The following is a 16,351-nucleotide window of genomic DNA, read 5'->3' on the forward strand; positions in this document are numbered from 1 at the left end:
TGATACTGGGGCCCGATTGATCATCTGATTCAATAATTTTATCAAAATGGATAAAATTCGGTCATGCAACAACCATACCTGATCAAAAATTTGTCAGATTTCGGGACAAAATCAGTTGAATGTATTGACTGAGCAAGCTGGAAAATCTCAGTGGAATGTGGTCAGTAAGGTGCGTGGTAACGGCATACGTATCGCGATGACCAAGAAACGTGATGGACTGTCCCCCCCAAATGTAAACCCCCCCCCTCCCCAGTGCATTGTAAATCTCACCTGTCCAGCTGCCGTGACTCCTGGTCTTCTCCGCTGTCTCCCCCGAGTGCTACTAGACACCGTGTGAGATGTTAAGCCAGTACCATGTGGTATACGCACCACCATTGTGTGGCGCTCGGTGTAACGGCAGTACTTGGGGTAGACAGCTGATGAGTCCAGAAGTCGGCACAGCTGGACAGGTGGGGGGGGTGGTGAGAGGGGGGGGGACACAAATATTTTGGGGGGGCAGGTAGGTGGGCAGAATCAGGGCTGGTTTTTGAGAGATTTCATACTGAAATTGATCGGGAATTGGCTTGCGGTGTATGGGTAGACAACAGATCTTTCTCCAATCAGAGCGACATCTGTCTCTTGGTTGATCTGCCCATACATCGCTAAATGTATGGGTACCTTTACAGATGTCGCTTGTTTACCTTTACAGATGGTCATACACCATACAATTTGTTCTCTAGATCATTTAAATTCAAATCAGTTTTCTTGATTGATTGTATTGTTTTAAAAAAATCAAAACAATCCACCATACACCATACCATTTCTATTAAAATGTATCAAAAGTTTCCTCCATGGCCTAAAAAATAAAATAAAAATACATTTTGGGAAAATAGATTTTGCTGCAAAAAAAAAAAAAGACATTACATTTTCGGTACTTATCCGTTAGCCGGGCGCATCCGGCAGGTGGCGCTGTTGTTGATATATCCAATGATAGTTACTTCACGTAACAAAACAGTGAATGTAAACGCCGCGGGTGGCGCTAATTGCATTCCTAGTTAAGATAACAATATGTATATTAAAAAAGTGATTTAATTAAATGAGAAATAAGCCGGTGGCAATGGAACAGATCAAGCCGCCGGCTTCGTGTCTCGCTCTCCTACCCCCTTGCCCTCTCTCGTATAGAACACTGGCAGCCCTGGGGGGGGGGGGGGGGAACTGGTGCCCCCCCAGAGTCGTTCGTCACAATAAAACAGGCAGGATTCCCTGCCGCGACGAACGACTCTGGGGGGACACCCATGTCCCCCCCAGGGCTCTATACGAGAGAGGGCAAGGGGGGAGGAGAGCGAGACACGAAGCCGGCGGCTTGATCTGTTACATTGCCGTCGGCTTATTTCTCATTTAATTAAATCACTTTTTTAATATACATATTGTTATCTTAACTAGGAATGCAATTAGCGCCACCCACGGAGTTTACATTCACTGTTTTGTTATGTGAAGTAATTATCAACAACAGCGCCACCTGCCGGATGCGCCCGGCTAACGGATAAGTACCACATTTTCTATACAGTTAAAAAAAAAATTGGAAAGTTAAATGTGCTGGTTAAATTGCGCATGGCCACCCTAATAGTTTGAGCGATCAGAAATTCTGATCGGATTGGTTGTAAATAATCTCAGTTGATGGGCACAATCGATTATGAACAATTATAAAAATAGTCGTCCGATTGGATTTTCGTCAAACCAAAATTGGGATTTTCTTGTTGGTTCTGACAGATAGGAAGCAAAGATTGGTTTGTTGATGATGTAATGAATGATTTTTTTTTACGATCAGAATGATCTGATTGCTCGAACGATTTTTCGCTAGGAATTGGATTATTAATGGCTTCCTTTACAAGGATCAGGAGGTGAGTTATTTGGTGCAGACTAGTCACTGGCAGTGTGCCTGGGCACTAATGGAAACCACACCACATCTACCTTGTGCTGGAGCTGCAGGTGCCACAATTACACAGCAGTCATGTGACCTCGTCGGCAAGCATGCCACTGATGATGATCAGTGCAGACTTCAGCTGATTTCTTGTCTTTTTTTTTCTTTACTCTTGGTTTGGGGGGCAGTTAGGGTTAGATGCTGGGAGAGAGATGATAGGACATCCGTTTTTTATATTAGGAGAGAGTGATTTGGGGGAAAGAAGGCTATTAGTGGGAACAGAGAACAGTATTTTACACTGGGGAGAGTTTATGTTGGGAGGGGGTGATTGGTAGGACAAGGAAGTATATTTTAGTGTAGGGCCAATTTTTAGGGGGAAGCCAATTAACTCATCTGTATGTTTTTCGGATGTGGGAGGAAACCAGAGTGCCCGGAGGAAACCCAAGCAGACACGGGGAAAACATACAAACTCCTTGCAGATGTTGACCTGGCTGGGATTCGAACCGGGGGACCCAGCGTTGCAAGGCGAGAGCGCGAACCACTACACCACCGTGATGCCCCATGTGGGGGTTAATTTCCTTTTATGTTATTTAGGAAGAGTTTACGTTCAGGGAGGGTGAACTGCTACAATATACAGAGAGAACAGTGTTTATGTTGGAGGGGATAATGGATGGGGTGGGGAGAAAGGTGAGAAAAGGTGACTTTACAGAATTGCCAGCACACAGACATCTCTGGATTTGAAACCAGCAGCTCACAGTTGTAGATAGTCAAATTCACATGTTTTGACCCTGGATTGGAAACACGTGTAAAAACACTGGAAACATGAAGACGCCCCCGTTGCGGTCATTGAGTCCTGTACCACCTATAGAAACAACAGTTCACACAGGTAAGGAGTTTTCTACTTACAGGGGAGGATGTTGGGGAGATACTCGGCATTTTCGGGGGGCCATTAGAAGGATCTGGTTTGACTTCTGTTAGAGGCAGAGCCTTTACCTCCTGTATAATGAGAATAAAGAGACAGAACTGACTACAGCTGTCAGAGTAGATAAGCTGAATACTGTTATATTTTGGTTATGTGAAATAGCAAGCATTCCAAATACGGTACACTGCACTGACTTTAACCACTTTGCATACAGACCTTGCGTCCCCCTTATGGACCAGAGCAGTTGTGACATTTTAGCGATGTCCCGATTTAATCAGCAATAACATTATCCCTACTTATGACACCTAAATGAAATATATATTATTGTTTTTTTTCAAGACTAACTAGGCTTTCATTGTATGGCATTTTTTCCCTCAAACAATTTTGTATTCTATGCATTTTAATAGGAAAAAGGGAGGAAGAAAATAGAAAAAAAACACTATTTCTCAGCTTAACCAATTCCAGTTTAAAAATAAAAAGCGTTTTGTAAAAAAAAAAAAAAAACACAAATTTTGTTTGGCTATTTCTACTGTTTATAACAAAACTTAGGTTATGCTCCTGTCACAATTTATAATGAAGATATACGATTCTGAAATTATGCTGCAGTATGTATTTTTCATTATGAACTGAGAAAATACAAGTATTTTTAATGGTAAAAATCAAACTTATTGGCTCAGGGAACATATATTTCCTTTCACCAATTAGTGCTGCAACAGATAGTGCCGGAGGTTTTGTACAGGAGCAAGCCCAACCGTTCACAGCTGCGCTTCAACTACAAGACTTATATCTACGTCCTCGTGGCTTAGATGAAGTCACAGAGGACGTATTGGTGGAAAAAGTGGTTAAATAGGCACTGTAGTGACATACAGAAAAATGCAGTCAATTATTCAGGATACCCACTTTTACGGTAATTTTATCAGTTTCAGCATTAGAAACACTTATTATACTGGTATTTATAACCTCAGTGATGCTTATCCTAGGCTGCTAAGCTATGTGTAATTCTCCTTCCACAGCATTTTGGGAGACGAGACATTTTCACTGGCTTTGGAGTTCTCAGAAACAAACATTCCACAGAGATAACCTGACAGGACTAAAAATATTGCTATCTGTGGTCAATTTCAGAATGTAAATCACAGCGAGGTAAGATTTTACAAAAGGCAAACAATGACTAAATAATTTTTAAATGAATATTGAAAAAAAACTGAGCAATTTTATTAATTCGGTTATTTTCACTACATAGAAGTATGGTATTCAAAGCGTCTTTGTTGAGATATAGGGATTATATCCTGATGCTTGAAAAGGAGGATTGATAACTGGAAAGGAGGACTGATTTTTTTTCTGGGTCCAGGCTGAATCATTGCTTTTATCCGAGTAAGGCTTTACATTGATGGCTATGGACGGTCATTAGTGGCATTTATCAGGCATCATGGTCACTAGCAGGGCCTCAGGCGTGGCGACAACCTCCTCAGGAAATACACATTCCTCATAGAGACCAGTTGCCATATTTTCAAGCATTCCCAAAACTACAAATCTGACTCTGCATCATTATGTGTGCGAGCCAAAGGGTCACCTTAACAGAAGGCACCTGATTGGTTGCGCTGAGCCTCTGCCTCACAATGTGTCAGTTTTATCTGCACCTGTTTCTGTAAATCAGCCACACTGAGGCCTAGTGCTTCTTCTCTGACATACGACCAAGCTTTTCAACTATATACGAAATCTATTTTTATTTAATTAAAGAGTTAAACAAGTCACATATATGAATTACCAAAACTCTGGATGGTGTTGTCTCAGGGGCCAGGTCAGGTAGAACTTGGATTTTTGGAAGGTCGTCGGGAAGCTGAGTTGAAGGCTTGACTTCCTGTGAAGAGAAACACATTGTTATAAGGGGAGTATGCCTATAATTGTAATAAGGGGGAAGCATGGCTATATTTGTAATAAGGTGATTATGTCTAGACATGTAGTAAGGGGGAGGCATGGCTTTGCTTGTTATAGAAGGGATTATGTCTATACTTGTAGTAAGGGGCAGGCATGACTTTGCTTGTTATGGAAGGGATGATGTCTATACTGTACTTGTAGTAAGGGGGAGGCATGGCTTTGCTTGTTATAGAAGGGATGTCTATACTTGCAATAAGGGGGAGGCATGGCTTTGTTTGTTATGGAAGGGATGATGTCTATACTGTACTTGTAGTAAGGGGGAGGCATGGCTTTGCTTGTTATAGAAGGGATGTCTATACTTGCAATAAGGGGGAGGCATGGCTTTGTTTGTTATGGAAGGGATGATGTCTATACTGTACTTGTAGTAAGGGGGAGGCATGGCTTTGCTTGTTATAAAAGAGATTATGTCTATACTTGCAATAAGGGGGAGGCATGGCTTTGTTTGTTAAGGAAGGGATGATGTCTATACTGTACTTGTAGTAAGGGGGAGGCATGGCTTTGTTTGTTATGGAAGGGATGATGTCTATACTGTACTTGTAGTAAGGGGGAGGCATGGCTTTGTTTGTTATGGAAGGGATGATGTCTATACTGTACTTGTAGTAAGGGGGAGGCATGGCTTTGCTTGTTATAGAAGGGATGATGTCTATACTGTACTTGCAATAAGGGGGAGGCATGGCTTTTCTTGTTATAAAAGAGATTATGTCTATGCTTGCAATAAGGGAGAGCCATGGCTTTGCTCGTTATAGAAGGGATTATGTCTATACTTATAGTAAGGGGGAGGCATGGCTTTGCTTGTTATACAAGGGATTATGTCTATACTTGCAATAAGGGGGAGGCATGGATTTGCTTGTTATAGAAGGGATTATGTCTATACATTTAGTAAGGAGGGGGGGGGGGGGGCATGGATTTGTTTGTTATAGAAGGGATTACCGCTATACTTGTACTAAGGGGGAGGCATGGCTTTGCTTGCTATAGAAGGGATTATCTCTATACTTGTAGTAAGGGGGAGCTTTACTTTGCTTGTTATAGAAGGTGTCTATACTTGCAATAAGGGGGAGGCATGGCTTTGTTTGTTATGGAAGGGATGATGTCTATACTGTACTTGTAGTAAGGGGAAGGCATGGCTTTGCTTGTTATAGAAGGGATTATGTCTAGACTTGTAGTAAGGGAGAGGCATGGCTTTGGTTGTTATAAAAGGCATTATGTCTAGACTTGTAGTAAGGGAGAGGCATGGCTTTGGTTGTTATAGAAGGGATTATGTCTAGACTTGTAGTAAGGGAGAGGCATAGCTTTGGTTGTTATAGAAGGGATTATGTCTAGACTTGTAGTAAGGGAGAGGCGTGGCTTTGGTTGTTATAGAAGGGATTATGTCTAGACTTGTAGTAAGGGAGAGGCGTGGCTTTGGTTGTTATAGAAGGGATTATGTCTAGACTTGTAGTAAGGGAGAGGCGTGGCTTTGGTTGTTATAGAAGGGATTATGTCTAGACTTGTAGTAAGGGAGAGGCATGGCTTTGGTTGTTATAGAAGGGATAATGTCTAGACTTGTAGTAAGGGAGAGGCACGGCTTTGCTTGTTATAGAAGGGATTATGTCTAGACTTGTAGTAAGGGAGAGGCACGGCTTTGGTTGTTATAGAAGGGATAATGTCTAGACTTGTAGTAAGGGAGAGGCACGGCTTTGGTTGTTATAGAAGGGATTATGTCTAGACTTGTAGTAAGGGAGAGGCATGGCTTTGGTTGTTATAAAAGGGATTATGTCTAGACTTGTAGTAAGAGAGAGGCATGGCTTTGGTTGTTATAAAAGGTACTATTTCTGGACTTATAGTAAGGTGGGGTGGGCGGAGGAGGCATGGCATTGCTTGTTATAAAACAGATTATGTCTATGCTTGCAGTAAGGGGGAGGAATGCCTTCTCCTCTGTCATTCCACCAAGTTTCTTTAGCTATATATAAAGTAAATTTGTATTTAAATAAAGAGTTACACGAGTCGCAGATATGAATTACCGAAACTCTGACATGTGCTATCTCAGGAGCCAGGTCAGGTAGAACTTGGATTTTTGGAAGATCATCCAGAAGCTGAGATGAAGGCTTGACTTCCTGTGAAGAGAAACACAAAGACAACACAGAGAAAAATTGTTATAAGGTGAGCATGCCTATAAATATGATAAGGGGGAGGCATGGCTATGCTTGTAATAAGACGATTATGCATATACTTGTGATAAGGGGGAGGCATGGCTATGCTTGTAATAAGACGATTATGCATATACTTGTGATAAGGGGGAGGCATGGCTATGCTTGTAATAAGACGATTATGCATATACTTGTGATAAGGGGGAGGCATGACTATGCTTGTAATAAGGTGATTATGCATATACTTGTGATAAGGGGGAGGCATGGCTATGCTTGTAATAAGACGATTATGCATATACTTGTGATAAGGGGGGGGGGGGTCATGGCTATGCTTGTAATAAGTCGATTATGCATATACTTGTGATAAGGGGGAGGCATGGCTATGCTTGTAATAAGACGATTATGCATATACTTGTGATAAGGGGGAGGGCATGGCTTTGCTTGTAATAAGGTGATTATGCATATACTTGTGATAAGGGGAGGCATGGCTATGCTTGTAATAAGGTGATTATGCATATACTTGTGATAAGGGAGAGGCGTGGCTATGCTTGTAATAAGGTGATTATGCATATACTTGTGATAAGGGGGAGGCGTGGCTATGCTTGTAATAAGGCGATTATGATTATACTTGTGATAAGGGGGAGGCATGGCTAGGCTTGTAATAAGGTGATTATGCATATACTTGTGATAAGGGGAGGCATGGCTATGCTTGTAATAAGACGATTATGCATATACTTGTGATAAGGGGGAGGCATGGCTATGCTTGTAATAAGACGATTATGCATATACTTGTGATGAGGGGGAGGCATGGCTATGCTTGTAATAAGACGATTATGCATATACTTGTGATAAGGGGGAGGCATGGCTTTGCTTGTAATAAGGTGATTATGCATATACTTGTGATAAGGGGGAGGCGTGGCTATGCTTGTAATAAGGCGATTATGATTATACTTGTAATAAGGGGGAGGCATGGCTAGGCTTGTAATAAGGTGATTATGCATATACTTGTGATAAGGGGAGGCATGGCTATGCTTGTAATAAGACGATTATGCATATACTTGTGATAAGGGGGAGGCATGGCTATGCTTGTAATAAGACGATTATGCATATACTTGTGATGAGGGGGAGGCATGGCTATGCTTGTAATAAGACGATTATGCATATACTAGTGATAAGGGGGGGGGGGCATGGCTATGCTTGTAATAAGGCGATTATGCATATACTTGTGATAAGGGGAGGCATGGCTATGCTTGTAATAAGACGATTATGCATATACTTGTGATGAGGGGGAGGCATGGCTATGCTTGTAATAAGACGATTATGCATATACTTGTGATGAGGGGGAGGCATGGCTATGCTTGTAATAAGACGATTATGCATATACTTGTGATAAGGGGGAGGCATGGCTATGCTTGTAATAAGGTGATTATGCATATACTTGTGATAAGGGGGAGGCATGGCTATGCTTGTAATAAGACGATTATGCATATACTTGTGATAAGGGGGGGGGGCATGGCTATGCTTGTAATAAGTCGATTATGCATATACTTGTGATAAGGGGGAGGCATGGCTATGCTTGTAATAAGACGATTATGCATATACTTGTGATAAGGGGGAGGCATGGCTTTGCTTGTAATAAGGTGATTATGCATATACTTGTGATAAGGGGAGGCATGGCTATGCTTGTAATAAGGTGATTATGCATATACTTGTGATAAGGGAGAGGCGTGGCTATGCTTGTAATAAGGTGATTATGCATATACTTGTGATAAGGGGGAGGCGTGGCTATGCTTGTAATAAGGCGATTATGATTATACTTGTAATAAGGGGGAGGCATGGCTAGGCTTGTAATAAGGTGATTATGCATATACTTGTGATAAGGGGAGGCATGGCTATGCTTGTAATAAGACGATTATGCATATACTTGTGATAAGGGGGAGGCATGGCTATGCTTGTAATAAGACGATTATGCATATACTTGTGATGAGGGGGAGGCATGGCTATGCTTGTAATAAGACGATTATGCATATACTTGTGATAAGGGGGAGGCATGGCTTTGCTTGTAATAAGGTGATTATGCATATACTTGTGATAAGGGGGAGGCGTGGCTATGCTTGTAATAAGGCGATTATGATTATACTTGTAATAAGGGGGAGGCATGGCTAGGCTTGTAATAAGGTGATTATGCATATACTTGTGATAAGGGGAGGCATGGCTATGCTTGTAATAAGATGATTATGCATATACTTGTGATAAGGGGGAGACATGGCTATGCTTGTAATAAGACGATTATGCATATACTTGTGATGAGGGGGAGGCATGGCTATGCTTGTAATAAGACGATTATGCATATACTTGTGATAAGGGGGGGGGGGCATGGCTATGCTTGTAATAAGGCGATTATGCATATACTTGTGATAAGGGGAGGCATGGCTATGCTTGTAATAAGACGATTATGCATATACTTGTGATGAGGGGGAGGCATGGCTATGCTTGTAAAAAGACGATTATGCATATACTTGTGATAAGGGAGGGGGGGGGGGGCATGGCTATGCTTGTAATAAGGCGATTATGCATATACTTGTGATAAGGGGGAGGCATGGCTATGCTTGTAATAAGACGATTATGCATATACTTGTGATGAGGGGGAGGCATGGCTATGCTTGTAATAAGACGATTATGCATATACTTGTGATGAGGGGGAGGCATGGCTATGCTTGTAATAAGACGATTATGCATATACTTGTGATAAGGGGGAGGCATGGCTATGCTTGTAATAAGACGATTATGCATATACTTGTGATAAGGGGGAGGCATGGCTTTGCTTGTAATAAGGTGATTATGCATATACTTGTGATAAGGGGAGGCATGGCTATGCTTGTAATAAGGTGATTATGCATATACTTGTGATAAGGGGGAGGCGTGGCTATGCTTGTAATAAGGCGATTATGATTATACTTGTAATAAGGGGGAGGCATGGCTAGGCTTGTAATAAGGTGATTATGCATATACTTGTGATAAGGGGAGGCATGGCTATGCTTGTAATAAGACGATTATGCATATACTTGTGATAAGGGGGAGGCATGGCTATGCTTGTAATAAGACGATTATGCATATACTTGTGATGAGGGGGAGGCATGGCTATGCTTGTAATAAGATGATTATGCATATACTTGTGATAAGGGGGAGGCATGGCTATGCTTGTAATAAGACGATTATGCATATACTTGTGATGAGGGGGAGGCATGGCTATGCTTGTAATAAGACGATTATGCATATACTTGTGATAAGGGGGAGGCATGGCTATGCTTGTAATAAGACAATTATGCATATACTTGTGATAAGGGGGAGGCATGGCTTTGCTTGTAATAAGGTGATTATGCATATACTTGTGATAAGGGGAGACATGGCTATGCTTGTAATAAGGTGATTATGCATATACTTGTGATAAGGGGGAGGCGTGGCTATGCTTGTAATAAGGCGATTATGATTATACTTGTAATAAGGGGGAGGCATGGCTAGGCTTGTAATAAGGTGATTATGCATATACTTGTGATAAGGGGAGGCATGGCTATGCTTGTAATAAGACGATTATGCATATACTTGTGATAAGGGGGAGGCATGGCTATGCTTGTAATAAGACGATTATGCATATACTTGTGATGAGGGGGAGGCATGGCTATGCTTGTAATAAGATGATTATGCATATACTTGTGATAAGGGGGAGGCATGGCTATGCTTGTAATAAGGTGATTATGCATATACTTGTGATAAGGGGAGGCATGGCTATGCTTGTAATAAGACGATTATGCATATACTTGTGATGAGGGGGAGGCATGGCTATGCTTGTAAAAAGACGATTATGCATATACTTGTGATGAGGGGGAGGCATGGCTGTGCTTGTAATAAGGCGATTAAGCATATACTTGTGATAAGGGGGAGGCATGGCTATGCTTGTAATAAGGCGATTATGCATATACTTGTGATAAGGGGGAGGCATGGTTATGCTTGTAATAAGGCGATTATGCTTATACTTGTAGCAAGGGGGAGGCATGGCTATGCTTGTAATAAGGCGATTATGCTTATACTTGTAGCAAGGGGGAGGCATGGCGTTGCTTGTTATAGAAGGGATTAAGTCTATACTTGTAATGAGGGGGAGGCATGGCTTTGCTTGTTATAAAAGGAATTATGTATTTACTTATAGTAAGGGGGAGACATGGCTTTGCTCGTTATGAAGGGGAATATGTCTGGGGTGAGTCTTCATCTTTTTGTAGATGTAAAAGGCCATATGTTAGAGTGATACAGTTCTTTAGTTTTGCTCCTGTTTTCTGTGTACATGCCCTTATTAACTTTAGCCACACTGAGGTTTTAGTTGCTCATTTTTGCAATCCCACCAAATTATTGAGCTACTGCTTGTAAAGTCCGGCACTTTCATAGTAATAGTTAAAAAAAAATCCTAAATTTGAATTACCGAAACTGTGACAGGCGTTCTCTCAGGGGCCAGGTCAGGCAGGGGCGGGATTTTGGAAAGTCCTTCATCAAGTTCAATCAGAGGCTTGACTTTCTGTTAATGGAGGCACAAAGTTATTTAGTCAGCGCAGCAGTGTAAATCGTCACTTGTGGCACCCCCAGTGGCTGCAGCTATGCTCATTGCTTTTTGAAACATATAGGAGAAAAGGGCTTGGTTACGTCATTTGCTCATATAAACATGCAAAATGAAAAGTGCCAACCCAAAGTGTGACAACGAGCAGCATCTAATAACAGCCAGACGTTACTGGTCATATCAATGACAGGAGAATACTGGTCAGCTGGTAGATTTATCACTGGATATACAGTGGTGTGAAAAACTATTTCCCCCCTTCCTGATTTCTTATTCTTTTGCATGTTTGTCACACTTAAATGTTTCTGCTCATCAAAAACCGTTAACTATTAGTCAAAGATAACATAATTGAACACAAAATGCAGTTTTAAATGATGGTTTTAATTATTTAGTGAGAAAAAAAACTCCAAATCTACATGGCCCGGTGTGAAAAAGTGATTGCCCCCCCTTTGTTAAAAATGAACTTAACTGTGGTTTATCACACCTGAGTTCAATTTCTGTAGTCACCCCCAGGCCTGATTACTGCCACACCTGTTTCAAACAAGAAATCACTTAAGTAGGAGCTATCTGACACAGAGAAGTAGACCAAAAGCACCCGAAAAAGCTAGACATCATGCCAAGATCCAAAGAAATTCAGGAACAAATGAGAACAAAAGTACTGTAATTAAGATCTATCAGTCTGGTAAAGGTTATAAAGCCATTTCTAAAGCTTTGGGACTCCAGAAAACCACAGAGAGAGCCATTATCCACAAATGGCAAAAACTTGGAACAGTGATGAACCTTCCCAGGAGTGGCCGGCCGACCAAAATTACCCCAAGAGCGCAGAGAAAACTCATCTGAACGGCCACAAAAGACCCCAGGACAACATCTAAAGAACTGCAGTCCTCACTTGCCTCAATTAAGGTCAGTGTTCACGACTCCACCATAAGAAAGACACTGGGCAAAAACGGCCTGCATGGCAGATATCCAAGGCGCAAACCACTTTTAAGCAAAAAGAACATTAAGGCTCGTCCCAATTTTGCTAAAGAAATCTCAATGATTGCCAAGACTTTTGGGAAAATACCTTGTGGACAGACGAAACAAAAGTTGAACTTTTTGGAAGGTGCATGTCCTGTTACATGTGGCGTAGAAGTATCACAGCATTCCAGCAAAAGAACATCATACCAACAGTAAAATATGGTGGTGGTAGTGTGATGGTCTGGGGTTGTTTTGCTGCTTTAGGACCTGGAAGGCTTGCTGTGATAGATGAAAACATGAATTCTACTGTCTACCAAAAAATCCTGAAGGAGAATGTCCGGCCATCTGTTCGTCAACTCAAGCTGAAGCGATCTTGGGTGGTGCAGCAGGACAATGACCCAAAACACATCAGCAAATCCACCTCTGAATGGCTGAAGAAAAACAAAATGAAGACTTTGGAGTGGCCTAGTCAAAGTCCTGACCTGAATCCTATTGAGATGTTGTGGCATGACCTTAAAAAGGCGGTTCATGCTAGAAAACCCTCAAATAAAGCTGATTTACAACAATTCTGCAAAGATGAGTGGGCCAAAATTCCTCCAAAGCGCTGTAAAAGACTTGTTGCAAGTTATCGCAAACGCTTGATTGCAGTTATTGCTGCTAAAGGTGGCCCAACCAGTTATTAGGTTCAGGGGGCAATTTCTTTTTCACACAGGGCCATGTAGGTTTTGAGTTTTTTTGAGTCACTAAATGATAAAAACCATCATTTAAAACTGCATTTTGTGTTCAATGATGTTATCTTTGACTAATAGTTAACGGTTTTTGATGAGCAGAAACATTTAAGTGTGACAAACATGCAAAAGAATAAGAAATCAGGAAGGGGGCAAATAGTTTTTCACACCACTGTATTTACTTCACCATACAAAAGAGATGTAATAAAAAGAGATATTGAAAAATATATACATTCTGTCAGAGTGACACAATGGAATTGATAAAAAATGCTTGCTTATTTTTCACCTTAACTGTAAGGAGAGCTAATGCATGAGATAAACAAATAAGGAGAGAGAATCATGAGTTAAAGGGAACCAGAGATGAACGATTCACAAAAAATAAACATATCAGTTGATAGCTTGTAAAGAATAAATGCTCTACCTGATAATTCTGCCACTCTGGTGTGCCTTTTTGAGTGTTTTTTATCCATTATTGCTCCAGGAAAAATCCAATATGGCCGCCAGTTCATATCCCTTCTGCTTCCAGGTTATAAGCTGTTCTGGATGTGCTGTCTAGCCTCTATGAGACTATAGACAAGCAGGGCTGCTGCAGCCTTTCATCTGTGTGCTTTCAACTTTATTATTCTAGCATGCTGTGTGGCTGCTACAGTAGATAATGACTGGCTGCACAGTGCACACAGATGCACTTTCAGAGTGTTTCAGAGCTTCTTTCTCGGCAGCAGCAGCCCCTCCCATGTCATCAGAGCTCTAAGTATGCAAAGCAGGAAAGCTGAGCCAGGAGGGGGCAGGCTTGGGCTTGAAAAGACTCCACATAAGAGTGACTCAGCTGTAATGATTCCAGGTCAAACCTAGACTGAGTGCTCAGTCTGGGATTCTTATCACAGCTGATAACAGACAGATTAGGCAGAGAAGAATAAAACTAAAAGCATGATAGGTATTTACTGTCATGTTCCCACTGATAAATGTAATAAAATACATGAGGGTGCTTTCTCTCTGGTTCTCTTTAAGTCAAATATAAATTGTGAGTTAATATGCAAGGTGAGATAATTCAACAGAAAAGCTTTGCGATTCAGCCCCAATAGCTCTTATCCAATTAACTTTTCTCCTCCAACAAAAAAAACTTTTCAGCACTTAGCAATTGAAAAGTAGTAAACAGAAGGCAATATCACACTTATTTTTTGGTAATTTCTTGCTTGGTGGAAGCTTTAACCACTTCGGGACCACAGTCTTTTCGCCCCTTAAGGACCAGAGCCTTTTTCTCCATTCAGACCACTGCAGCTTTCACGGTTTATTGCTCGGTCATAAAACCTACCACCTAAATGAATTTTACCTCCTTTTCTTGTCACTAATACAGCTTTCTTTTGATGCTATTTGATTGCTGCTGCGAGTTTTACTTTTTATTATATTCATCAAAAAAGACATGAATTTTGTCAAAAAAATGACTTTTTTAACTTTCTGTGCTGACATTTTTCAAATAAAGTAAAATTTCCTATACATTTGAGCGCGAAAGTTATTCTGCTACATGTCTTTGATAAAAAAAAAAACATTCAGTGTATATTTATTGGATTGGGTAAAAGTTATAGCGTTTACAAACTATGGTGCCAAAAGTGAATTTTCCCATTTTCAAGCATCTCTGACTTTTCTGCGCACCTGTCATGTTTCATGAGGGGCTAAAATTCCAGGATAGTACAAATACCCCCCAAATGACCCCATTTTGGAAAGAAGACATCCCAAAGTATTCAGTGAGAGGCATGGTGAGTTCATAGAAGATTTTATTTTTTGTCACAAGTTAGCGGAAAATGACAGTTTGTGACAAAAAAAAAAAAAAAAAAAAGTTTCCATTTCTTCTAACTTGCGACAAAAAAAAATGAAATCTGCCACGGACTCACTATGCTCCTCTCTGAATACCTTGAAGTGTCTACTTTCCAGAATGGGGTCATTTGTGGGGTGTGTTTACTGTCCTGGCATTTGGGGGGTGCCTAATTGTAAGCACCCCTGTAAAGCCTAAAGATGCTCATTGGACTTTGGGCCCCTTAGCGCAGTTAGGCCGCAAAAAAGTGCCACACATGTGGTATTGCCGTACTCAGGAAAAGTAGTATAATGTGTTTTGGGGTGTATTTTTACACATACACATGCTGGGTGGGAGAAATATCTCCGTAAATGACAATTTTTTTATTTTTTTTACACACAATTGTCTATTTATAGAGATATTTCTCCCACTCAGCATGGGTATGTGGAAAAATACACCCCAAAACACATTATACTACTTCTCCTGAGTACGGCGATACCACATGTGTGGCACTTTTTTGCACCCTAACTGCGCTAAGGGGCCCAAAGTCCAATGAGTACCTTTAGGATTTCACAGGTCATTTTGAGAAATTTCGTTTCAAGACTACTCCTCACGGTTTAGGGCCCCTAAAATGCCAGGACAGTATAGGAACCCCACAAATTACCCCATTTTAGAAAGAAGACACCCCAAGGTATTCCGTTAGATGTATGGTGAGTTCATAGAAGATTTTTTTTTTTTGTCACTAGTTAGCGGAAATTGATTGTAATTGTTTTTTTTCACAAAGTGTCATTTTCCGCTAACTTGTGACAAAAAATAAAATCTTCTATGAACTCGCCATTCTCCTAACGGAATACCTTGGGGTGTCTTCTTTCTAAAATGGAGTCATTTGTGGGGTTCCTATACTGCCCTGGCATTTTAGGGGCCCTAAACCGTGAGGAGTAGTCTTGAAACCAAATGTGGCAAAATGACCTGTGAAATCCTAAAGGTACTCATTGGACTTTGGGCCCCTTAGCGCACTTAGGGTGCAAAAAAGTGCCACACATGTGGTACCGCCGTACTCAGGAGAAGTAGTATAATGTGTTTTGGGGTGTATTTTTACACATACCCATGCTGGGTGGGAGAAATATCTCTGTAAATGACAATTATTTGATTTTTTTTACACACAATTGTCCATTTACAGAGAGATTTCTCCCACCCAGCATGGGTATGTATAAAAATACACCCCAAAACACATTATACTACTTCTTCTGAGTACGGCGATACCACATGTGTGACACTTTTTTGCAACCTAGGTGCGCTAAGGGGCCTAACGTCCTATTCACAGGTCATTTTGAGGCATTTGGATTCTAGACTACTCCTCACGGTTTAGGGCCCCTAAAATGCCAGGGCAGTAT

At 41.1% G+C, this 16,351-nt stretch overlaps 1 protein-coding gene across 2 annotated transcripts in view; it reads right to left on the reverse strand.

Moving 5' to 3' along the window:
* SPTBN5 (spectrin beta, non-erythrocytic 5) overlaps positions 1-16,351 on the reverse strand; it is a 379,061-nt gene that overhangs the window by 23,177 nt on the left and 339,533 nt on the right. For both annotated transcript variants that reach the window (XM_068254311.1, XM_068254312.1), the window contains 4 exons: positions 11,355-11,447; positions 6,758-6,850; positions 4,588-4,680; positions 2,807-2,896 (listed from right to left, as the gene is read on the reverse strand). In XM_068254311.1, the coding sequence (XP_068110412.1) occupies positions 2,807-2,896; positions 4,588-4,680; positions 6,758-6,850; positions 11,355-11,447 (369 nt within the window). The remainder of the gene's footprint in view (positions 1-2,806; positions 2,897-4,587; positions 4,681-6,757; positions 6,851-11,354; positions 11,448-16,351) is intronic.

This window comes from Hyperolius riggenbachi, chromosome 9 (genome assembly GCF_040937935.1).
Source record: "Hyperolius riggenbachi isolate aHypRig1 chromosome 9, aHypRig1.pri, whole genome shotgun sequence".
Classification (NCBI taxonomy): domain Eukaryota; kingdom Metazoa; phylum Chordata; class Amphibia; order Anura; family Hyperoliidae; genus Hyperolius; species Hyperolius riggenbachi.